Below are 25,740 nucleotides of genomic sequence, written 5' to 3'. Positions count from 1 at the left end.
AAGAAAGAAGAACAAAAACTGAGGAAATGAAAAGACGACATTTCATAAAACGTGGATTTCAAAATAAGTTGTAAATTAATTGAAAAATTGTAATAAAAATTGACCGTCAAAGGGAAATATAACATAAAACGGTGCGGTATTGTCACGATAGTGCATTTGTCCAAGTGACAACTAGTGAATATATCAACAATTTCGTAATCTCTATCATACTGTGAATCCATTTTTTTACTTCGATTGCGGATCATGTAAATACAGTCGAAGGTCACAATAATGAATTCATCAAAAACATTTGTTGCGAGTCGTTTAAGTTCGTCCAAATCGGTAATATCCAGCCGTCTTTCCGTTGGTTCAACATATAGTTCGTCGAAACGGGAAACTAGTTTCCAAGCAGCCCAACATAATGCAACCATTCAGTCGGCTAAATCTGCAAATCTTCGGGAAATCTTGCAGAATGTCAAAGAGAATAAACAGTTGTACGAAAACTACGTAATTTACGTAAAAAGCAAGGCCATCACATCCGACGAATTTGCGGCTATCATTCAAAATGGGCAACAGTGCGTCGATTTGCTAACACCCAAATTTTCGAAACTTGTTCACGCAATGCTATCAATGGTAAATATAAATCAAAGACCTTACCGATCGGAAACCACTAGAAATAGCATACCGACAATTCCACTAGTGGTGTCTCCCACACACTTTGTAATATTTAAATGGTTCTTTCCAGCCCTGGTTGCGTGAAAACGAAGAAAATCGTCTGTCGTACACAAAATTCCTGAAAGACATCATAACGGCCCACAATAAATTCGTCGAAGATGCTCTGCGCAGATTGGTGTCCCATTGGATACCCAGCGATGATGAACGGTCATGGAAAAGAGGACTACCGAATGAACAGGTCGAAAAGGCGTTAACAAATTTACACGATGCTATCAATTCGATACTGGACATCATACCGCTGACGTCGGACAAAATAAAGTGCGCGATCGAGAACAATTTTCCACACATTTCGAAGCCACCGCATGTGTACGCTGGCTATGTTTACAATATACTTCGGCTACTGGATTATCGTCCGATCTTTGCGAACGAGCTAATCGAGTTGATTTTTAAGAAGTGAGTACCAACCCAACACCCGTTATAGAACTGCATAGGACTTTCGCTCTGAAAATATTGCTCTTTGATTAGTTGTTATGTCTGGGGGGTTGTTTCGGTGCCAGAGTAATCTTATCTTGTATACCGGCTCACCATGATACTACTTATTGATGATTTCGTAGGCGAACTTAAACGTTTCAAATTAAAGGCCTCGTAATCAACTTCACTTTTCTTATCTCGTTATCAACGAAAATGATTAGTAAGTGACTCATTGTTGTACTAGAGAGTTGTTTACAATCGTTCTGTCCGTTGCCTGAGTGACATCTATATTAAAAATGGATTTATTGACTCTGATCAAACATCAATGGTCAGCTTTTCGGTGTGAGTCTTTTCATTCAAAGAATCAGTATTTGAAGTAGCAAATTTACATAAACCTCTGAAAATGGTCTTTGATCAAGGTTGGAAGAAAGAATAGTTAGAAACCTAGATCAGTAGCTGACAGAGTTCTTTGCTGGTCAATTTCACGAAATAGAATTTTCCTTAGATCTTGAAATTAAAAGAAAATTGACGAAATTAAACCAATTTTCCACGCGTTCATTGCTATGAAAGTCAACGCTAAACAGAGCATATATTCACTCGCTTATATTCTCGTTGTTGTCGATAACAGACGTGACATATCGAACCGATCAAATTTCGGATATTTTTTTCGTCCGCCCCAAGTGACTAGGTTAGCCAGGTCCCTTGACTAACGAAGTCATCTAAAGATATTAAAACTTTTTTATTTTTGTGAAATTTAATTTTGTAAGTTCCAAAAAGTTCCGAAAAAAATTCAGAATTATTTCGAAATTTTTTCAGAATTTTTCAGCATCTGGAGTCGCGTCGGTTAAAGCTGATTTCCACATATTTTTGGGGTAAATTTCCTCTAACATGTAGCGAAATCAGCTTTAACCGACTCCAGATGCACGTAATCATTGTACGAATTGCTTCAAATAACTTAAACCACTTATTTACGAAGAATGGATAACAATCCCACTCATCCTAAAGGAACGGGGCACTTGAAGATAGATAGTAAGTTGAAAATTTCGTCATACCTTGCTGCAAACGAAATGTCGTAAGGGATACTTGTTGTGAGGCTGGTATGGCAAGTTTGGTATTGTTGTAAACCTAAGACTGCAGGCTGATCAGGCATTATTGTTTTGATACAAGAAGGGTCTACCTGTGTATTACAGATGAGTTGAAGTTTCGTCGAGGATGGTGAAAATAAATTTTTTCAGTAATTGTATACAATTCAGACAAATTTTGTAAAATCCATTCTCGGCGTTTAATAGAGCATGGAATCCTCTACCATTATCGCCATTCAAAGAGTTTCAAACTTTTTTCGTCATTCAAAAATGTCGAAATTTCGACTTTAGCTGGCTGTTGCTCCGTGGCCAGGTTGTTGAGAGAAGCAATTTTGACACGAATTAACTTACAATTAGTCCCTCTATCCGTTGCTATAACAATCTGTATTTAAATTGACTCGTGGATCTCGCACGGCCACGTGTGCCGGTTCTCCGAAACGGCTGGACAGATCCGGAAACTGAATACAGTTTCGTTAGTACTCGAGTCCCTCAACCAGAACATGAAAAAAAAATCAGAGGTGGTGTCGCGACTCTATTTAAGTTTTGTTCAACCCCACCGTGCGAAGTTTAGACTAACTTATAAAAAGATCAGTGCATTTTAGAGATATAGAGTGGAACAATTCTTTGTTTAGAATAATGTTTTACGTCGATTAAAAATGTAGCCATTGAAAATGCCAGCGATACGCGGACGAAATATTTGGTGAAAATATACTCGAAAAACACTGAGCTCACGAGTATCAATCATAAAATCATAACTTATAAAAACTTCAATCCCCCATTCTTAAATGAAGGAAACAAAAATTTCCAAAATCAGTTCAGAACTACCCAATTTATTATCGTCGCATGAGGAAATCATGCAAAAATTATTGTAGGAATAACTCCGAGATCATTCATACCATATTATCAATCTACGAACTTTACTAGAATTATAAGTGTAAAAGAGAACCTACTAAGACAGCCTTTTGAACTATATTTGCTAAAATTTTTGCGAATAATCCTCAAAAAAAATTTCTCGTTACGACTTTTTCAACTACTTCAAGGAGAAGTGAATCTCGTCTGTAGTGCAGGTGAATTTCGAATTCGAATTTAAGGGAACGCACTATGTTAAATTACAATGTGACTTTCAATTCGTGAATTTACTTCGTAGATTAGCACAATTTATGTTAAAGCGAATGAAGTACAAGATTTTTTTGAAGTATAAGAACCACTTGCGCTTGCTTACCTCTTTGCTGGTTGGTCTTATTCGCCTAGACGGTTGGCCTGTAGTGGCGCCACATTTTTTTATAGTACTTCATTCTTACAGGACTATTTTTTTGTGAAACAACTTCACATTGATTCATTCCTATGAAATGTCACAGCGATCCTTCTGCTACTACAAATTTGTCTACTTACTTATGATTGATCAAACTTAATTTGCTTTCAGGTTAATTGAATTGGATACGAGTGCTTCCAAATCAGCGATTCAGTCATATGAATGCGACGATGATTGCACTGAAAACCCGTTGAAAGATTGTGAGTATCTTAGAGTTTAAAGTAATATTTTGATGTAGGCTTTTACGATACAGAGAGCTCGACACTGACTACATCTTTCTTTCGTATTTTTTCCTCTTCAGATGAAGATGATGAAATGAAATTCAAGTACGCCGAAACATTGGATCTGTGCATGGAACAACTGTTTTCATTTATCGATAGAGAATATGGCCGTGATGCGAACAGAAAAAGGAAATTGAAAGATCTTCTGCTGGACATATTCGAAAATTTGATACTACCAACGTACAACAGTCATCACATTCAATTTACGATATTCTACTATAGCAGTTTGAAGGTGAGTCAGTGGTCTGATTTGTTAGTTTGTTATCTTTGAGACCGAATCTCTGGACGAATAGCTTAAATGGTAATGTTAACATGACCCAATCTGCTTTTTGCGGTGCACAGAGTCGGTCTATCTCGTGTGATATTAATACTAATACAACGCAACGGTTAATCCAACTCTTAACTCTTTTCCATTTACCCTTCATCCAGCCTGCCATTCTGCAATCATTTATCGACACGTGCTGGTCAAAATTAAACAATTTCAACGAAGCGCCACTAATTCGTCGAACGGCAGTGTGCTACATAGCCAGTTTCATGTGTCACGCCAAATTCGTAACGAACAAGGATATCGAATCGAATCTACAGTCGTTGTGCGAATGGGCGATAACGTACATGGAGAATGCGTACACAATGCTGAACAACATCAATGCCATGAAAGCTCACATGGTCTATTATTCGGTGTGCCACGCCATATTCCACATCATTGCAATCCGAATCGATGCGGTTTCGGATCGAAGGGCTAAAGGTACGTGACATCGGACTCGGTACCAAACTTGAGTTTAAATTTTGTCTTTTTCAATTTTAACAGATTTGGGATACCAACTCACCAGAATCGTCAAATCTCCGTTCAATCCGTTACGCGTCTGTCACAACGACATTGCGACAATATTCGCGAGTGTCACGAAATCGCATCAATTGGTCTACTGTCAAACCATACTGGAGCGAAATGCTCGTCATCGACTGGCCACCGTCTATTCGAATGAAATAGCCATGCCCGACCAGACGTTAGACATAATTAATCCGTTCGACGCGTATCTACTGAAGAAATCGGGTAAGCGAATATCGGACATTTATTGGCAACAATTGGTGCCGTCCGATGAGGACAATGACATTGGTGATGCTATGGATGTGATGGACCGGAAACGGGTTCGGCTAGAGTCGTTAAGTGATGAGTATTTTATTAATCCGAAGAAAGTGATGGTTGAGATATCCAGGAGCCTGGAAAAGGATGTGCATTTTTAAGAGGGAGAGAGAGAGAGAGAAGAAGTTACAATAAAAAACCAAAAAAATAAATTTTTAATTTTTATTTCTGCTACGAGATTCCGATGTGATATTCCGATGGTGTTCGGTTGTTCAACAAACTGCATTGTCGTTCGTGGGTCGTAAGATTCGTTTTGAAATTGAACTTTTTGTGACACTGCGAACACTCGAACGAAGCGCCGTCCGTATGCAGGCTGAAACGGTAAAACAAAGACTCATCATCAGTGAAGGTAAGCAATGACTATGAAAATTCTTTGATATGGAAGTTTGATGACCTAACGAAACATTTTTTGCAAATAAATTCCCCTGTTTCCTATACGTCTGCCGTATGCATTCGCCTAACTTGCCAGTGAAAAATTGTAAAGACTACTCACTCAGTCAAGCCAATGGACCGGTGCTCCACGGCACTTTAAATCCCTCATAAGGTCACGGCTTGAAACCTATGTCAAATTTAATCAACCGCTATAGCGGTGCGGTTGAACAACTTTTTTTGCCTTGTTTGGTATCAATCGAAAGGTATGGATGTCATCTTTATGAAACAATTGAAAAAAGAATAGCTCGGACCTATTAGCTAAAAAAATACCGGGAAAACCAACATAACCATCGAAATTTCCTTAAAGTTCGTCGAAAACGGGATTCCAATCATATATTGAAGGTTCGAATATGGTGTGTAAGGTACCGTTGTAAAGGTTTGAGTCTCTACTTCATATAATTGTTCTTATAAAACCAAAAAATACATTAACAAGCTTTCCTAGTAGAAAACATTTCACAAAGGGCCATTTTTGACTCATTTTTTAAAGATAAATCAAGTTTTCTCGAGAAGGCCCGGGCAAAACATTTTAAATTTAGGAGAAAAATAATCGTTAGGATCACCCCAATCATTTTTAACAAGAAAACCCCATGTTTACGAACTTTTCGAAAAAAAAGTTGTTCAACCGCACCGTGGCTAGAAGGGCGAGAACGAGCTCCAGTGTATATCACGGCAACCACACATCGTGTAAAATCCAAATTGGTGTCATAATTGAAGCCAAATGTAGAATGGAACTAAAAAATAAAATTTTCGTTGGCGAGTGCATCATGCCTGACAAACCAAATTTTTCGAATTTTCAACTTGTCAGGCTCGCTCAGTCCACCAACGAAAATTTTATTTTTTCTATTCAATTCTACATTTGGCTTTATATTGATCTAAATTTGGATTTTCTATGATGTGTAGTTACCGACATACACACTACGGCTAGCCTCGTTCTAGCCCTTCTAGCGCTAGTAAACAGAATGCGTTGAACAAATGTTTTTCGTTATCTTGTAATGTAAAGATTTGGCACAGATTTCATTTCGTGGCTTAAGTTTTCGTTCACAACACTTTGTGGCTTGTGAGACCGTTTGACTTCAAAGTTAGAGACATTTATTAGTGACTCAAAGTGCCGTACGACACTGGTCTACAATGAACGCTGCAGAATCTTGAAAACTATCCGGCCAATGAATTCCGGTTCTACAGTTAATCTAAATCTAGGGACCGTAAGGTAGGTCGATTGATGCCGACCATCGAAAAATAGAGAAAAAAGACAAAAAGCTCTGCTAAAAGGACTAGCTGCTCTGGAACCTCTGGACATTAAAAGTTTCTTAGATGCAAGACCCTGAACGGCACTAGCCTACTGTTCGACCTATTTTTCTTATCCGATTTTCACTTTGTTTATTTTTACGTTTAGAGTGGCCCGAATGTTACAACTGGCATAATAGACCCAATCGTACTGATGGGCTAAGAAAATCTCAGAAACGGTCGGATGTGGCCTGAGTAAAGACGTGAAAATTGTCATGGATGAATGATTGCTTCAATCAAAAATTCACTACGTTCTAGCGGACTAAACAAAAGGCAAACCGAAAATCCACTTACCCCATATGCGCTTGCAGTGTCGCTTTTTGAGTATAAGATTTGTGGCAAATTTTGCATGTAAATTCCTTTCGACCGTAATGCACAATCATGTGTCGCTTCAAGAGACTTGGTTTCCTAAACACTTTGTGGCAATCAGGACAACGAAGGTTTTCTAAGAGAAAAAAAACGAACAAAGAAAATGGTTGCGCTGTGCAATAATATTCTCCAGAGTCAAGTCTTACCTTTGTGGCTGGCTGCATGGGCACTGTAACTGTCCTTGTCGTTGAATTGTTCCGGGCATAAGGAGCACTGGTAAATTGTCTGTGGGAGTGATTGGAATATTTGTCACATATTGGTAATGAAGCAGTCGCCTCGTAATAAGAACTTACATTTGTTAGAGATTCGGTATTGACCATCTGGTTGTCCGTGTCAGTGTCCTGAAAACCGAAAAAATTAAATTCTGCGCAAATTTTCGATTCGTGCAACCTCATACCGATCGCTCCACTCTAAATACCGTTGAATCGGGCATTTCCTCAACGAATCCACTCTGATCGACAAACTCTTCGTAAACATTCGGGTCACCGAACTCTTGCATCACATTTATCAGCGGCAACAGTTTCGCTTTCTCTTTTTTCGTTTTAATCTCCGACGGATTCACACCCAACTTTCGTCCCTCCCTCAGATGGATTTGCTGATGGATTTTCAAATGGCCACGCGTTCGAAATGTCGTCGTACAGTATTCGCATTTGAATGGACGCGAATTGGAATGGATTAGCGAATGGGTGATGACCGCATGCTTCGACGAGAATGCCTTCCAACATACCGTACAGGGATGCATCTCTTTCATGTCGGAGTGTTTGTTCTTGTTGTGATTCTGTAAGGTGCTTTTGAGGCTGAACGATTTCGGGCAGTTGGAACAGCTGAAAGGCTAAACAGGCTGGTTAGTCATATTTCACACGGATAATCGACGATTCAGTGCCGGTACCTTTTCTAAAGTATGGGTTCGAATGTGTCGACGAAGGTCGATTGGTTTTTGGAAGACTTTCGAGCAAGTCTCGCAATTGTTGATGGACTTTGTGGACTTTCTAGTCCTCTGCGCATTTGTCAACTGTTTGTTCGCCAATTGAATTTCTTTCGACGATTCCATTGACACGTAGTCATTTCTATCAGGTCTATCAGACTCAGGTACAGGCACTTGTGACTCACTGCAATCAGTATTCGAAACCATTTCCGGTCGGTTCAACTCATTGTCGTTCAGTCGGTGTTTTGCCAACGAAGTAACGGTTTCCGTTGCAGTATTTCCCAATTCTAACAAGGCCGACTGATCCAGCTGAATAAACTGTAAATTGGCAAAATTGAGCTGATCATCGTCCACAACGAACTGCTGTTCACCATCCGATCTACCATCGGTTGCAATGCAATTCGGATCTCCGTTTGACGGCAACAACAGGAAATATTCAAACTGATTTCGCGAGTCGTCCATCTGAGCGTCTTGCACCAAATTGGTGAACAAAACTTGGTTGCTCTCTTCGCTACGTTGGACCGTTTCGTGAAACGCATCGGCGTTGTCATTGTTTAACGATTCCAACAGGCGTTCGTTTGTGGCCGATGTCACGACATCGAGTGCCGGCTGGTCGTTCGGTTGACCGAGTGTCACGTCCTCTTCGAATTGAATTGTTCCCGATTTTAATTGCTCTTTGAACTGCTTCATCCACTGGGTTTTGTGGATTTGCAAATGGGTGCGGCAAGTTGCTTTGGATTTGAAACGTTTCTGACAGTAGGGACACATGACATTCCGTTGATTTGTATGCTTTAAGCTGTGCCGACTCAGTTGATTGTCTGAAATTTATTGCCGACCAATTCATTCATTCGCCGGCTTCACTACCTCGATAATGAATTGACTTACTTGAGATGAAGCTGGCGTTACAAGTTCCACAATTGAACTTCTTTTCGTTGGAATGATACAACATGTGTCGATTTAAGATGCTCATTTTACCGAAGGACCTGCAAATGGAAAAAGGATTTTACACACCTTTGCAGTCACACTACAAGTCATGGGTCGCCCCTACTTGAAGCATATCTCACATTTGTGAGACTTAACTCCCAGGTGAGACAAAATGTGTTCTTTTAAATGGCCGTTGCGTTTAAACGTACTGGGACACACCGAGCACTCAAACTTTCGTTCCTGATCGGGCACAGATTTCTCCGCCGCCACTTCAATTTGTCCATCGTCGGTCAACATTATCGGTTCTTTCATAACAATCTCCAGTTGGATACCATCGTCTTCACATTCCTGTTGCCGTACGGGCTTTTTGACCGGCGATCGATGACATTTTAAGTGACGCTTCAGATCCGCATTTGTGACGCACAGTCGTGAGCAAATGAAGCACTGAAATATTGGATTGTCCTGGTGTGTAAGCGAACAATGTTCGTCGAAGGTTTCGGCACTCTGAAATGTCTGCAGACATACACCGCAGGCGTGTTGCTGTGACGATTTCGAATGGGTGTTGAGATGTTTGCTCAGCGAACTTTTGACCGAAAATTTCTTGCCACAATTCGCGATCGGACAGGAAAATGGCTGAGAAGAGAAATTCGTTAAAATTCGACGGCCAGAAATTCTTGAAAGTTCGACCTCACCTTCTCCTTTGTGTGAATTCGTATATGACGAACAAGGTCGGAGGGACGACGAAATTCTTTCGGACAGTACAGGCACACATAGCAGCGCACATTACCATGAATTCGTTGCATTACACTGCGATGTGTAACCATTCCGTTGCTCGTATGAACAGCCAGTTTTAATGAGCTTTGTGTAGCATTCGTTGCGTTTGCATAGTCCGACTGTTTATCGCCATCGCCTACCGTATTTGGAATCTACAAAATTTTCAAAGGGATCAGCCTCTGCATCATGAGCGAATAATCACTCGTTTCAGACAATTTACCTCTTCGGGTGTTGTCGGCGGCATAATGACGGGAAGATTGAAAAACAGATCCTTGGATATCAGCTCATTCTCCAATGAATTCGATCGATGCAGATCGTTCAGTTCCTTCATCACATCGTCCAATTTGAATCCGAGATCATCGTCGACCAGTACGCTCTGCGCTGCATGGAACTTGCTGATGTGGGCGTTCAAAGTACCGATTTTCTTGAACGTGCACGAGCATTGGTTGCACGGAAAACTCGGCTCGCCCTCCTTGTATGTGTGGCATTTGGCTACGTGCGACAGCAGATTCCCTTTCTGAACAAATGTTTGCGGACAGTGTGGGCACTGATACATTCGATGATCGGAGTGTCTGCGCTGGTGTATGACCAAAGTGTTCTTCTGAGCGAAGCTCCGGTCACATCTATCACATTGAAATGGTTTATGCCCGTTGTGAATCCGTTCGTGCCGTATCAGTAGGCAATTTTTTGTGAATTGCTTGCCACAGTATTGGCAGCTAAGCAGATTTCGTCGTTTCAATTTTCGCTGTTTGGCTAGCTCTTCCTTTTCTTGTTGACCTTTTGAACTTTCGGTCGGATGGAATTGGTTCATGTGCTGCTTTAACATCCATTCCAGAGGGAACATTTCGTCACAGCCCTGCGTGCATGTGTAGTATTCACCTGGAAGGAAATAGCGACGATTTAAATCATCATTGAACTGAGGACATCCAGCTATTGCCAATCGCATTTGTCTGTCCTGTCAGAATTGTAACTCACTTTTGAAATGCGTTTTGATGTGCCCTTCCAAACTGGCCAATCGTCGAAACACTTTTCCACATTGCGGACAACGACCATCATTCGAATGCAACGATGTGTGCAGCATAAGGTTTTCCAGCACGTTAAACTCTTCAAGGCAAGTGTCGCAGCGATGTTGCTTCTTGAATGCATGCTCCTGGACATGTTTTCTCAATTTCAATTTACTGGTGAATACTGCCCGGCACGGCACGACAGGACACTGTTGTGGTTGTTGATCAACAAGTTTTGTTTTCACATTTTTCTTGGATTTCTTGAATTTCATATAGCGATTGCCGTTCCGCTGTTTTATGATTTGGAATTGATGTTGCTGGTGCCCGTCACCATTCGATGGATGATTGTTTGGTTCATCTGAGTTGCACTCAGGATACTGTATTTGCTCGAGTCCTAAGTCACCAACGGGACAATTGATAAAATCGGTGGGACTGTGTTCGTGTCCCGACACAATGTCAATGTCATTCAATAAAACAATCTGTTGATTGGTTAAATCAAACTCGGTAACGAATTCCATTTATCCATTTGGTATCGAAAGTGGATTCAGTAAATTTTCTCGGTTAATCGAATAAAAATAACTTTTTGAGACGATCGAAATCAAAACAAAAATGTCAACGGAGAAGAGAGAGAGAGAATTTCAATTTCAATTTGTAAATGTCAGATTGTCGGTAACAAAATGCTCTATTTCGTTACAACTTCTGCCATCTAGCTTTTAATAGGCAATACCTCTCGACAATATTTTTTAAATTCTGAAAACGGGTTTTATTTCACTGAATATTTTGGCTCATATTTACATTACAGCGACTTTCGACTCCACCATTTTCCCCCCCAACAATTAATGTTTTCGTAGACTTGGAGTCCGTCACTTTTTCGGTGTTTTAGGTGGTAGTAGATTGGTTGGTGCCCTCATTCCGCAAGGTCCTCGTTCTAGAACTTCAGGATTCTGAGGGATTTTTTTTGTTTCCTTCTGGATTTTTGGGGTATTGAGGTGATAGTAGCTATCTTAATCAAAACAAATTATTGCAGACTTGACATGACTTGAATTTTTTTTACATACTTTTTTTTTCCTTGGAGTCGAAAGTGGCGAATTATCTACATCACTGGGGGAAACAAGAAAATTTGTTCGCACATAAATCTATAACTAAACTCGCGATAAAAATGAAAAGTAAATTCATGTAAATTACTATTTGATCAACATGCAGTTCCAAAATTTCGAAAAGAACCGATATCAGTTTAAAAAATTCCTTAAAAAGTGACATTGAAACACGTCTTAAGTTAGGACTCTTAACTTACAAAATAAGCGACGCATTATGCGGCTGAACACAAACATTTTCCCAGAGAAAATTTTTCACAGATAAAAATGTTCTGGTGGTGCCATTGCACCCGCTAAACCAGCCACTTCTGTTGCAGTCGTTGTTGAGATCAAGATAAGTTTTGTACAATAGAAACCAAAATCTATCATTACCCACAGCAACTCTTCCGAATTGCAAATTGGTTTACCCGATTCAACGGAAATCAAGTCAAGGCTGTATGCTTTCGGACCTTAAAGTCTACAGCCTTGATTCAAGTGCGGTGGAAGTCGATCATTTGGTATAATTATCGGAAGAGAAATTGGTCGGAAATTGTTCATGGCGCTCAGGCAAAAGTAAATTGGATTCAAGGTCGAACGTGTTCGTACAAAGTCGCAGATTGGTCGAAGGTCTAGCTGGGATATAAGTAAATTGAAACTAATAATACTCAGACCTGTAATTGCATAATTCCATGAATAAGAAGTGAGATTCTATTGGTTACGAGTAAATTGAAAGCAGATTTATATAATGTACCATCGGGCTGGCGCAAATTAATGGTCCTGCATCGAGACTCCAGTTCCGGATTCATCATGAGTACGCAATGGTACGTGATTTGTACAAGTTCAACTTTTATTATTTTCAATCGCCAAAGCGTTTCGATATTTGGGCTCGAACTTTTTGTGCGCTAAGCGCAGTACATTGTCTATGCTTTTGCATCATTTCGATTTGTTGAGGTTCAAAATCGTATCTATGGAGTAGGTTGAATAATCAGAATTTGAATTTGTTGAATCGTGATGGACGTTGCGAATAAGGAATTTAATGCCTTGAAGTGCCGGTTCGATAAGTTTGAAAAGAATTTTAAGAAATGTTTGCAAGCAAAATAGAAAACAAAAATGCTATTTGGAGGATAGGTTAAAGGGGACTTACGAGATAATGGACTCAAGAATGCGAAGTCGACAAGACCATCAATCGATGACGAAGGGGAAGAAGAAGATATTCCATATTTTACAGAAGATGGGATTAGCTACAGCTCAGGCTTAGCTTTCTAAAATACGAGCAACATAAAATATTGCTCCCTTAGAATGCTAATCAATGAATATCTCGTCGTTTCGAGATTAACCTGTTACATACGGCAAGCATATGACCAGTATTATTGTCGGGTCTATTACTTCTATCGATCAAAATATTTTCAATCGGTTGATTTCAAATCTTGTACTTCAAATTTTTTAACATGTATTTTACTACATAAAGAACCATATTACCCAGAGCTTGTCATTATTTTTGTCTTCGTTTTTGATAACAGCTGAAATTTCAGAAATTCATTGTAAAAGATTCGAACAAAATCTTTCAAAAGATTTCCAACATCCAAAATTGTATTTCAGTGAGGAAATAGTAAGATATTTGTCTCACAGTTGATGTATATATAGTTAAGTTGCGTTACGCTTACGATGCCTGAGGATAAATTGAATATTTTCTCTCCCAGGAATTTCCTATTTGATTTTCTAAACCTGTACTTACCGCAGAAAGAGAATCATCTAAATTTATTTTGTCAAAAAACTTTTGCAATTACAAATCCCATCGAAGATAATAAAAAAAGCTTTAAATAATAAAAGTTCAAGTATCTATCACATTATCACCTATATTATAACAACCCCTTTCGCAATAAACAAAATCCCACAGTAAAAATTGTATCGAAGAAACCGTTCCACATCTGCAAAAACATTCAACTTTGTCATATAATTCATAAATACTCTCTCATTTTCGATATAAATACGTCCTCGTGCGGTACCAACGGGGGTGTGTGTTGTATACGTATGTATACACGTTACGGTTTCTCTATATTTATATCATTTCATTCATGCAAGAATTATGTCCAAAGTTTAAGGAAAGATTTATCTGAAAAGTCGTTTTGGATCATAATCGTGAAACGGGGGGTGTCTCAGAGCTGTAAATTTTAGCCTCCGTTTTCCCCGAATAGACACTATCGCCCTCTATCGAGAAAATTTCTGTAATTTACGGCTGTAATTAAAGGGTTGCCAAGCGACATAAAGCGTCCGTTTGTTAGTGATATCACCAACACGGACAGCCACAGAGTTATGATTATATGATTTCAAAAGATGTCGCTTGTATTTTGATTTATTGCTAATTTTCCTTTTCTGTAATGCTGCGGTGTTAAGCGTGTTCCACTAATATGACTTTCTTCGGTGTAGATGCTATTAAATAATAGAGAATGAGTGTACAAGCCAAGCACCACCAGCTATATCATGTATACAATAATCGTATTTTTAGTGTTACGAGCCGAATTCGGTGGTTAGGTGTAGAACGTTATTTTGGTTGTTGTGTATTGTTTCGTCGTTGGGTATCGTAGACGTGTATGTCACTCAATACATTAAATTTGAATAGACTCATACCTACAGGGACATTGATATCCCTTTTCTAGTTTGTGAGTTGGGAGCCATCAATACTGTCAGTTAAAAGAATGGGTATATATAGGGGTAGAGGGTGTAGAGGACCTTTCAATCCGTTAACAAAGTTCATTAACATTATTTCAACAGCTTGCTTCGCCCGGGCCCGTAAGCTTTGCGCTTAATGTAATGGGACATTTACATGAGCTCCGCTGTAATCTACTATTGTTCGAGTCGAATTATGTCATTTCATTGCTTAACGGCTCTTATTGCACTCATAATAGTTTTATTCGAAATTAGTACTTTTGAACTTATATTCTGTCAAAAATACTCCAAGGAAGTATTAGACAAACATCTGCTACAACCTAAGACATCTCCTGTCCACAACGATTAGAAAAACAACTGCTAATCGTAAGCACACGAGTCCTCTCTTCAAACTTCTCTTATATATAGCCAAATTGATAAATTAATGAAACCGATTATTTTTCATCAAGGACGAGGCGAGCGAGGAGAGATTTCAAACAAACGAGATTTTACCGCCTGTCACATGCGAAAGTCGACCATTACATAGCAGTTTGCCCCCTGCGAAAATGATCAATTACGTGTGGACTATTTTCGGTTCATTTTAACTGAATTACTTTATGATAATGAACTTCGCATGGGGCAGACTATGAAGCAGAATATATTGTAAACGATTCGATTTGGGAAGAATTCTTGGCAGCAAGCTGAATTTCACCAAACACTTCTAATACATCTTTAAAAAATCAATGGCAGCTCTCAATTTCGTTAAGCGACAATCAAAGAAACTCGATCTCGAGACGCTGCTACGCTGTTATACTCGCCACTGCAGAGGCGCCGACTTCATTTTTCGAATAGTGTTGCCCAAAAAAGTCCCTTTTTCGTATAATCCGAAATTGATATTTTTGTAAAATTTACTTATCGATAACAGCCGTGTACTGGACACTTGAACATTGGGTAAGACTGCTTTATAGGACCCATGATATACAGTCGTTGTTATTTCATTTTACTTACTGTCAAATTTCAGCTGTTTTTTCAATGCATTTTGAATTGGCAAAACAGCTGAATTTTGATAGCAAGTAAAATGAAATGACAACGACTGTACAAAAAATAAAAGATAATTGCGAGCGTAGCGAGGTCTTTTTTTATAATTATGCTGCTAAAAAGATCAAATGTTGTCGTAAATTCGAATGAAGATAAAGTTCGTTCCTAGACGGTCATGTAATTAACATACTATTACAAAACTGGAATGAGATTTTTGATTATTGTCCCGTAAAACAAATTTGATTCAGTTTGATAAATCTCATTCATTTCGCTTCGTTTCAGTCAAACATTTTTTAAGAAATGGAAATTGCATTGTTGCTGTGGATCCTCAAAATCTCCAAATTTTTATCAGAATAAAGTTCCGCACCGATTAAAAATAAAATTGAAAATGGAGGTAACGTAATTCCGAGAATGTAGTGAAGGTAACGCTGAAATTAGTCATATAAAGTGAAATGCCGCGCAGCGAGAATTTTTGACTTGCTTCGTTTTCTTCTACAGTTTAACCATTTTTGATTTAAAAATGATTTTTATTGTGTCGTCGTAGCCTCGTCGAATTTGGTCATAGTGTTGCTCGAGCCTCGCGGCAATACCGTAGTCGGCGCCTCTGCGCCACTGGTACGCTCGAATTTAGAATTAATTATGTTTCTGACAGAAATTACACAAATAACTTCGTTCTCCATCCATATACCGACAAGTGCGCTAAGTTCAATTTGGATTCTTTACTTCGTCGAAGGTTCAACCAAACTGTAATGTTTATGTTTGACATAATATCTGGAAAGAAAAGTTCGCCGTTTTTATGACCTAAACTTAACTTCAACGTCAATCCCCGATCTCTGCGTAATTCAAACTTAAGTCAAGATTCAGGACGTTTCAATCACTTTATTCACCGTTTGAACAGGCATGTCGTATATTTAACTGCAGCGATGATTGATCCAACCCTTTTTTGTGCTGAGTTCAAACGACTGCTATTACGATTATCTAACACTTCGATTGGACATTGGGCAGTGAATCCGTGAAGTTAAGTGTAATTAATGTTTTATGTGTGCAAAGCACTGATAAACGAAATAGACGAAAAATCAAACGTAAAAAATTTACTGTCTGCCCCATGCGAAAGTTGAACATTACATCGAAGTTTGCCCCTTGCGAAATTGATCACATGGAATATTTTCTGTTTTAGTGAATTTTTATGTGAAATTCAACTTTCGCATGTTGTAGTTAATAAACCAGAATATATTGGATGCTTCTACGTACTTCATTACTTCGGAAACAATTCGGTGATACTCGCAAACTCCCTCGTATATTTTTGATAAACTTGCTACGGTAACTGTTTCTCAACAGGTGTGGAGTTTGCATAATGATCTGGGCCAGTTTACACTTACACTTGTCGAAAAGACAGTTACCGCTTGTTGCTCACAAACACACTAAGGAATTTGCTTTTATCACAAAATTGTTGCCTCACGTAATGAATTACTTTCGCAGCATCGAATGTAACCTACTATTCTTCAATCAGTAGAAAGATACTTTTAACCTCCCGATTTTGTCATTACAGTTTGATATGACAAAATCACAGTGAAACTAATTTCGTACAAACAGAATGTCGAAACATAAATAACGTTTGTGATATGCACCGGAAATAAGATTTTACCTGGAGTGCATTTACATTTATTTGAATTATTGATACGCCAACCACTTTCCATTATTTCCAATTCTCCATATATGGAAAAACAAGAAATTATTTACCTTCAAGACTTCAATTAAATTTCAGGTTCATTCCGTACACAAAACTGCCACCGTCACCATACCGCTACCACCATCAGCACCACCACCGCTACACATAAATCAAACTCTTTTCACCCCGTGCAATATTTAATATCATTTAACGTTTTCAAAACGGCATTGTCTAAAGAAATATTTTGAATTAAAGGGTGTACATACAATTTTAAGTTGAACGAACAAAATCTTTTAATGGGTTGAGTTTAAAAGCTTCGCGGGACATACACAACTCCCGAAATAGTAGATAGATAGATAGATAGATCTACATATACGTATAATACAAGCACTGATGGCAGTATAAGGAGTTTCATGTTATAATATTGTTTCAAAAGAAGAAAAAGCGAAACTGTGTGAGTTGTGACACACCGATGACTCGTTATCTAAACTTATTTGCAATAAATTTGGCATGGCTCATAAAAAGGATGTATCGGAGAAATTATATGTAAGAAGAAAGTAGCAGAGCACAGTATGGGATGGTAACCGAAAAAGGTAAAATGATGTGTATGCTATAGCTAGGGTTGTCAGGTACCGGATGGTGTGAGGGTTAAATTACGGTTGTTTTAATATTGTTTTACAAAATGATATGTTTTATCAGCAGAAATTTTCTTGCTTCATGTAACGTTGGCATTATTTTATGCAATTATACACATGAAGTACCAACTATAAATAAGACTTCAATATGGGAGACACAAAGTAAAAGCGACACTCAAGTAAATCAGAACAAAATCTCATAAGACGTTGAAGTAATGCATTCGTCACAGCATTGATTTTTCAGTTAATTGCAATTTTTTTGTACACTTGGGTTGGTTGGAAAGAATGGATCGAGTTGAGTTCTGTATTTTACATGGTACCATAACCTTTTAAATCCAAAAAAAAGAACAAAATCATACGTATGGGGTCAAGTGTTTTATTACAGTGGCATAGAAGAAATCACTACTGCAACAGAATGTTGAGGATACGGTTACTGGTTACAGATGACAAATCAGCAAAAAAAAATCCGTGCGGGACGAGTGAAATTCTGAAATTTCAGGAATTTCAGGGAATGAAGGCTGAAATTCTTCCCACCTAGATAACAGCAGCGGTTATAGAGTTCATTGAGAAGAACCAACTTACCAAACAGAGTGAGCTTCTAGCTCATCATTCTGAGGCGTTACAGTTGGGAATCTAATTGGTAGTGACCAAAAATGTTGGTATTTCAAGTATTTCTTGTAGGAATTGCATTCCCGGGATCAAATGATGGAAAATGGAAAAAAATATTTTTTCTCTCTGACTTGTAGAATTCTAAGATTTTGAGAACTTTCGACTGTTTTTTTATTTTTTATTTTTTTTTTCAAATGGTATTTGTGGTGTGCTTGCATTGATGCTTTGAGTGACGATATCACGAATGTGATTTACTTCAAATGTATTTGTAATTTATATGACAGACAGACAAAATGTGTGTGTTCGAAATATTATAGCATCGTAGTATGCAATAGAAATGAAACAGATCGAAGTGTGCAAGACTGTGTGAAAATCAGAATAAACTCGAACGTTGAACGGGCAACAACCCTAAGCAATGTGTTTATGTCTCAACGGCAGTCTAAGACAGCGGTTACTGGCACTGCAAGTACAGGGAACCAATGTTGCTACAAACAACACCGGGCAACCAGCAATCAAAGAGAAGAGACGCTGTAAAATTCCGAACATGGAGGCCCCTTCGAGATGGTTCAATTGCGAGTTAATGGTAAACGAAATTCGGTTTAGTTGAACCGAAGGACGTAACGTTTGCGTTACCTTATATCTGATGGTGCGAGCCAACCTTCAAATTCGGTGATCGTCGTACCGACCAGGTGAAGTCGGTTACTGACAGCAAAATTGGCCACTAATTGATCGGGTTGGTTGAATCGAATTTGATGGTCGAAGGACAATAAAGATTGATCGTTGGCATCGGAATATTCAAAGAAGAACGTAATCGGATTCGGTGGTCGTCGTAATTGATCTGGTTGGTCAAACCGAGTTCGATGGGAAACGAAACAAAATAGTCATCGGCAATATAAAAAAGGTAAACTTGGCCACTGGCGAACGAAAGGCAATAGCGAAACGAAAAAGAAATGGTCACTAGCGAAGTAGACGTGATCATTGGCAAGCCGTCGGCAAGATAAAAAAGGTAAACTTGGCCACTGGCGAACGTAAAGCATTGTCGAACGAGAGAATTGGATGGCAGACCCAAACCACTAGCAAAGAAGACGTGTTAATGAGAAGTCATTGCAGATCGAATTGGTCACAAGCAAAGAGAAGTGGTCATCCGAAAGTCATTGGCGGAGCGATTGGTCACTAGCAAAGAGAAGTGGTCATTCGAAAGTCATTGGCAACGAACGAATGCGTAACATTGGTCGTGGTGTTAACGCATCTGGTTGGTCGAGTCATTTGGTGGTCAAAACATAATGATGGTCGTCGTTAATCAAGAAACGAAACAAAATAACATCGGTCATGTTGGCGCAACATCACAATTGGTTGGTCATTGGACGCAACTCATAAGAATTGGTTGGACGAGTCGGTGGCCCAATATAACAATTGGTTGGTCATTGGACGCAACAACGAAGGAAAAGAAAAAAAGATTCCTCATCATTCGGAAACTGGTGGGAGTGTTCGAAATATTTCTCATTGGAGTTTCCTCAAGATCCGGAAACTGGTGGGAGTGTTCGAAATTATATAGCATCGTAGTATGCAATAGAAATGAAACAGATCGAAGTGTGCAAGACTGTGTGAAAATCAGATTAAACATAAACGTTGGAAGGGCAAGACGCCCGAATTATTGTGTTTTTTCTGGAAAGCAATTGAACCAAGTTAATCCGGAATTTCAACGCCAACAAAATTCCGAACAGTGTGTCCGAGGGGTAAACCACTCTTTTTTATTGACGTGATTAACATGATTAACCAGTGATTAACACGAAGACAAATTAGTGATTAACCAGCATTTAACCATGGTAAACGTAGCAAAACTACAATTAATCGTGAAATATGGTGGTTAATCATGGTAAATCACTGATTAACCGTGCTTTTTCACAAAAATCATGTTGCTGAATCACAAAAGAGTGGTTTTCCCCTCGTGTGTGTCATCTGGCCATCTCCTACTTTTAAGGTTTTATAAAGAATCAAAGAACATTTCCCCCACTGAAATCAGTCAAAAAATTTAACGACAAAAATGTGACCCAATTTTTTAAAGAAAGCAAACCTCTTATATCAGCGTATGGCTGCGAATAGTACACACTTACTGGCAAGAGTTACATATCTTAAAAAATTACGACCTTTTTTACACATGTTATTGTTCTGAATATTGATTCAGATGGTACTTATCAGAAGCCGAATTTACATTCTATTTGAGATTAAATAGAATATTTACATCTCACTTTGAGGCAGACTCGTTCAAATATGAAATGCCAAAATATTTAAAAACAGATCTCCTTTGTGCGTCGATGACTGATGGAATAACTTATTGATGGAAAATTGATTTTTTTTTCAAATAATTTTACCAATAGCAAAACCGCCTAGAACTTTTATTTGGCTGGTCGATCCATCGTTCGCAATTTTGTTGGCGATGTCTCAGCGCATTCATTTTTCGTGATTAATTTCATTTTAATAATTATGTCGCGTCGTCTGTCATGTTCTACGCCTCCGCCCATAACTAGTATATCGACAGAATAGCAGAACGGAGGAACGTGTACAAATATATGCTAAAGGCTGACCTTGGCTTCTATATCGTATAGCTTCCGGCTGACATGTCTGTGTCAACACAGAGTAAAGTAAAAACGTTTTTCGTTGGCATGATTAGTATAAAATTACTTCAAATTAGGGCATTCGAGTTGATTGGGGATCTGTAACTAGACGCAAATTTGAGATCGAACAAAAACTATTTTTGAAAATGTGGCAAATACTTCTGACGTTCATGTCGATTGGTTTCGTTACCGCTTCGAACTATGATTGTCTCGAATTTTCAAACCATCAACATGACGTCAATTTGATTAATGTAAAATTAATTTTTCGATGGTTAATTCTTTGATGTAGATTATTGAACGCTTTTTTTATTTGACTATCCACTTAGGAACTCAACGGTGAGTACTTGATCGTATACTCTACTTGCAGCTATATCCTGGGTTGCGAAAGAATTAAATGGACAGTTTGGCCAAATAATACCCGTACCGCTGATATCAAAGACTCAGACGGCTGTTGCAGGAGAATCGATAATTTTGACGGCTCCAATAGCAATTACATTGAGTATGATATAACGCCAGTGAGTACGTGTACCCATTTACCATCAACTGTGCGTGTTGGCCATAAAATGGTTGGAGCTGTAGGAACAGGTCAAGGTCGTTGCTACATCGTTTCTCTTTGTCAGCCGCATCGAAATGGGTTGTTGGTTGCATGCCGTAGTGAGCCTACGCTATTAATTTGGGTTTTGATATATCAGCTTTTGACAACGATATTCCGTTTGATTGGTTTACCAGTTCCATATCTACAAAGTGTAAATCAATCCGATTGCATGTTTTATAATACTTGCTATGTCTAACCAACGAACTTTTACAATATTAAAAATCAGAAAAATTATACAATCTAATCAGTTGTCTTCTTGGCGAAACTATGCATTTCCGAAATGGGTTTCCAAGGAGCATTAGCTATAGCTGGGCAGTGTGCTAGAACATTAATTCACGCCGTAAGTGTGCCTAAAATTTGAATTTTAAGTGAACGATTCGATGAAAAAGTGAACCGAAAAGTACATTTCAACGCTTCATTGAATGAAAATGACGCTACGTTAGAAAGACCTCCGCACTTTCCATTTTGAATTTCGACTGCACTTACGGCGTGAATTGGAGTTTCCACCACTATACCGTGATTGTCGCAATGAGCTTCCTAAGGAAGCCTTCCTTAGATCGCTACGTTGAGATACTTGGTAGTGGTCAGGTTTGGCTCAGATTTGTCCATTGGTGTTTTGAAGTATTTTCTGATTGCTCTACCCTGAGTAGCAAATAAGAGTCCCAGAGCTGGTTCTGGATTGTTACTTCCAGTTCTTGCTGCTTGCTGCTTCGTTAGCTTTATTTCCTATGATACCTCGGTCTTCAGGAACCCAGACGAGATTCACTACATTGACGACTGTTGAGATCTAAGTTAAGTAGATATTGATCGTACGATTTTGCAACTTTCGTTTTTTTATCTCTTCGCAAATATCTCTGATGGCATAGATTCCTGCTTGAGTTGTTGCAGGGTATTGTACTAGTGACGTGGAGATTTTTAGCTCAAAATCGCTGGAGTATATGCCTGATTTGGATGCGTGACCGTGACCGTGACCGTGACCCATTCACATCGCAATGGGATATGTCCATTAAAGTTTCTCCCGAATCGGTAGATCGAGATTGATTGTAGGTGAAGGTCCAGTGATTTTCTTAAAATTTTTCTTAATTTGAATCGTCAAGAGTTTCTAATAATGAGTTTGTCTACAAATCAGAGAGAGCCGCAGAAAAACTGAATACGGAACGATATGCCGTCATTTTCGGTGTCAGCGTTCCATTTTTCACCGACAATTTTGAATTTAAACTGGATGAGGTAATTCGAAGAATAATGTGCAAATATTGCTACACAATCTAATTGTCATATATCCTCTGTCATAATAAATTCTCAAGTTTTTGGATGAGGATGATAGCCATTAAAAATAATCCTTAAGAGACTGGCATCGCATATAGTTACACTTAACATTTATTTTTAATCCTTTTCCACTCACGTTTAAATATCAAAATATAAAGCTCACACACATATACATGCATCCACACAGCACACATTACCCATTGCTGATGCCATAAATCAAAGAATTGTGTCGCTTTTGTTAAAATGATAATAACAATAATATAGCGAAGAATGTTTTTCGGGGGAGCGAAATAACCTAATTAGTCAGTAAAATACTTGATTTATTACGGTCGAGACTTGAGAAAATTTTATACACAAAACAATGATATATGAAAATGTACGGACGTATGTTGTTGTGGGCCATAAAAAGTGATGTATTGCTCCAAAAGGAGAATGATATGCGTATGCTTAAGTTTGAGAGTTCATTTATCCTAATGTACGACTTGTAATAAAGGAGATGCCCTTAATGGTGTTGTTGATTTTCTTTTCCTCTTTTTTTTTCTCGTACGTAATACCACAAAACTCAATTCAATTAACAAGCAATGGATTCTCTATTCTCTTCGACTAGCATTACTCTGTGGAGTTATCACAATAATTTATCGTAAAACAAATCCAAGATAAATTTTTTATTTTTGTGGAATTTCGGTTTATTGTTCACTCAAAAATTACACTACTCGGCATCAATTTCATTAAGGGCAATATACAGCTCAATTTTTTTATAAAAATAATTTTGACAGTTCAAAACACATTACAGTACTCAAAAAATGTACGAGTAAGCCCTAACGATGTCCACTGCTTTCGTCTGTAAGGCTTTAAGGAACACCTTACTCTTACGGTTACGTTTTCTCCCAAGTCAGTTGAAGAGCATGCACCGACAAATATCAGGCTCTAAGTATGAAAATAACCATTTTAAATTATCAGAAGGAATGTTAAAATAACTCGAAGACGAAATGATGGTGCGCAGTGATTGATATTCCAGTTTTAATACGTATTGGGTTACTCACTGATTAACCACTGGTTGATAGCTGATTAACCATCACCGATAGACCATTGGTTCATCACACCGACTAAACACTGGTTAATCAATGGTCAATCATGGTTAATCACTACGGAAAAAAGAGTGCCCTCGGAAGATTTGGCGTTGAGAGAATGTAGGAGAATACAATCTGACATTGAACACATAGATAGGATAATCTAGTTTCGGCGCCGATTGATCGAAGATTGAGATCACGTTCACCTTTCTGGGTGTATTTCCGCAATGCACACAATCAAATGGACCTAAAATCTCCATGGAATGAATGGTGGGATGTCGCAGCAGTTCACAACAAAAACTTGATTAACGATCCAACAGCGGAAGTGGATGCTGCGCCTTCCTGTTACATCGATGGAACATTATAGAATCGCCACTTCGTCAGTGCGGTGCGATACAAACGATGAAACAATACATCCCTTCCAAGGAACAATTGAAGATCTACATGATGTTATGTTGGACGCTATAAATTGGCTAAATAATTTGAAAGTTGACATTTAGAGTGAAAAGTGTTTTGAGAAAATTCGTTAAAGATTCAAAGATTTGTAATTGGTATTTTCTAGTCATTTTGAAATAAATAAAATAAAAAGCGAGAACAAAACTCTTCACAGTGTAATCGGAAATTGGATATTAACCCAGTTTTAGCTAAGTGATGATACGTTATCTGATAATAAATTAATCATGTAAAATAACAGAATCGTAAATTCTAGCATTTTACTGCTCGATAACGGCGTTTAAAAACAATTGTTCAGATTTGCCGAACCTTAAATCAAATTCGGCTTGTTGCAAAGTGATTTGTTTTTGAAAAAGAGGAAAACCTGACCGCGAATTTGTTGCAAGAATTTCAATTCCAGTAATACATTCCAAAATTTCCACAAAGGTTACCCATAACGGTTGTTTCTTTTTGTCTTAAAAATTATTATTTTTTGTTGCATTTGTTAGCATGCGTTCAATTCTTACCACTGCCGTCTTATTGGCTGGCATTTTGAAAATTTGTGGTGCGCTGGAACTCAACTGTACTTACACAACACGATCATATGACTTCATCGGCAGTGTTTACGAATGTGATGCAACTATATCCGCGGGCGATATTGACAAATTAACATCGGTGTCTGGCACTCATCAAGCTGGAAAGGCGCATGCAAACATTATTGCCCTACGTATAACCTATCAGAACTTGCAATCATTTCCGGTGAACGTGGAAGCATTTTTCCCAAACCTCCGAGTTTTACAGTTGTACGGAAATTCCATTTCTGAAGTGAAGAACGCTCACTTAGCACCGTTTCCGACGTTGGTCTATCTGAACCTATACAGAAACAAAATATCAACAATTTCCGGTAACCTTTTCGATGGTCTCGATTCGTTGCAATACGTTAGCTTCGAAAGCAATGACGTTCGTCATGTGGGCCACGACCTTGCTCTGCCGAAAGATGGGCTCATATTTTTCGATACTAACCCGTGTATCAATGTGCGAGCCTCAACACCTGACCAAATTGAAGCTTTGAGATTCAACATACTAATCAATTGCACATTGATAGCGCCAATAGAGGCTGCCTTAGAGCGTCGTCAGAATGTGCTTACATCTGTGAATGATCGAGTTGGAAATCTGGAAGCCAGACTCGACCTATTAGAGCAACGCGAATCGCAACGGGCAGGTGGTGAATGTTACTGACGTTGTAAAAATGTATTTGATCATTCAGTGGCCTAATTGTATACCCTAATTTTCTTTGACCAATAAAAACTACTTTTCAGCATCAAAAATAGTTTTTTTTAGCATTTAATGCAAATTGTTTTATTTTGCACTATTACAACGAAAATTTTGAACTATTCTGTGGATTCGGCTAAAATTTTCATGGTAACTCAAGGACGTAA

At 38.5% G+C, this 25,740-nt stretch overlaps 3 protein-coding genes across 3 annotated transcripts; 2 read left to right on the top strand and 1 right to left on the bottom strand.

Moving 5' to 3' along the window:
* LOC119085250 (RNA polymerase I-specific transcription initiation factor RRN3-like) lies at window positions 1-5,093 on the top strand. Its single transcript, XM_037195586.1, has 6 exons — window positions 1-612; window positions 725-1,107; window positions 3,631-3,719; window positions 3,821-4,032; window positions 4,230-4,545; window positions 4,609-5,093. The coding sequence occupies exons 1-6, from the start codon at window positions 271-273 to the stop codon at window positions 5,040-5,042; spliced, it is 1,776 nt and encodes a 591-aa protein (XP_037051481.1). The 5' UTR covers window positions 1-270; the 3' UTR covers window positions 5,043-5,093.
* On the bottom strand, window positions 5,085-11,266 carry LOC119085241 (zinc finger protein 236-like). Its single transcript, XM_037195563.1, has 11 exons — window positions 10,625-11,266; window positions 9,870-10,528; window positions 9,568-9,801; window positions 9,000-9,508; window positions 8,837-8,934; window positions 7,916-8,769; window positions 7,424-7,858; window positions 7,320-7,367; window positions 7,173-7,251; window positions 6,952-7,102; window positions 5,085-5,254 (listed from the first exon to the last, which is right to left on the bottom strand). Exons 1-11 carry the CDS (start codon window positions 11,169-11,171, stop codon window positions 5,113-5,115), a joined length of 3,756 nt encoding a protein of 1,251 aa, XP_037051458.1. The 5' UTR covers window positions 11,172-11,266; the 3' UTR covers window positions 5,085-5,112.
* A 13,359-nt stretch (window positions 11,267-24,625) lies between these two features.
* Window positions 24,626-25,629, top strand: LOC119085286 (leucine-rich repeat-containing G-protein coupled receptor 4-like). Its single transcript, XM_037195643.1, has 2 exons — window positions 24,626-24,748; window positions 24,811-25,629. Exon 2 carries the CDS (start codon window positions 24,812-24,814, stop codon window positions 25,538-25,540), a length of 729 nt encoding a protein of 242 aa, XP_037051538.1. The 5' UTR covers window positions 24,626-24,748; window position 24,811; the 3' UTR covers window positions 25,541-25,629.
* The last annotated feature ends 111 nt before the right edge of the window (window positions 25,630-25,740 follow it).

Source organism: Bradysia coprophila, unplaced genomic scaffold (genome assembly GCF_014529535.1).
Source record: "Bradysia coprophila strain Holo2 unplaced genomic scaffold, BU_Bcop_v1 contig_94, whole genome shotgun sequence".
Classification (NCBI taxonomy): Eukaryota; Metazoa; Arthropoda; class Insecta; order Diptera; family Sciaridae; genus Bradysia; species Bradysia coprophila.
This window is presented reverse-complemented; position numbering and strand designations above follow the sequence as displayed.

What these genes read in the sequence shown, in the direction of transcription:
- LOC119085250 (XM_037195586.1), top strand. Translation starts at nt 271, where the DNA reads ATGAATTCATCAAAAACATTTGTTGCGAGTCGTTTAAGTTCGTCCAAA. An exon ending in TTCACGCAATGCTATCAATG is followed by an intron (nt 613 to 724) that starts GTAAATATAAAT and finishes GGTTCTTTCCAG; the next exon opens with CCCTGGTTGCGTGAAAACGA. An exon ending in TCTACTATAGCAGTTTGAAG is followed by an intron (nt 4,033 to 4,229) that starts GTGAGTCAGTGG and finishes CCCTTCATCCAG; the next exon opens with CCTGCCATTCTGCAATCATT.
- LOC119085241 (XM_037195563.1), bottom strand. Translation starts at nt 11,171, where the DNA reads ATGGAATTCGTTACCGAGTTTGATTTAACCAATCAACAGATTGTTTTA. An exon ending in TAACGCCAGCTTCATCTCAA is followed by an intron (nt 8,770 to 8,836) that starts GTAAGTCAATTC and finishes AATAAATTTCAG; the next exon opens with ACAATCAACTGAGTCGGCAC. An exon ending in ATACCGAATCTCTAACAAAT is followed by an intron (nt 7,252 to 7,319) that starts GTAAGTTCTTAT and finishes TCACTCCCACAG; the next exon opens with ACAATTTACCAGTGCTCCTT.
- LOC119085286 (XM_037195643.1), top strand. Translation starts at nt 24,812, where the DNA reads ATGCGTTCAATTCTTACCACTGCCGTCTTATTGGCTGGCATTTTGAAA.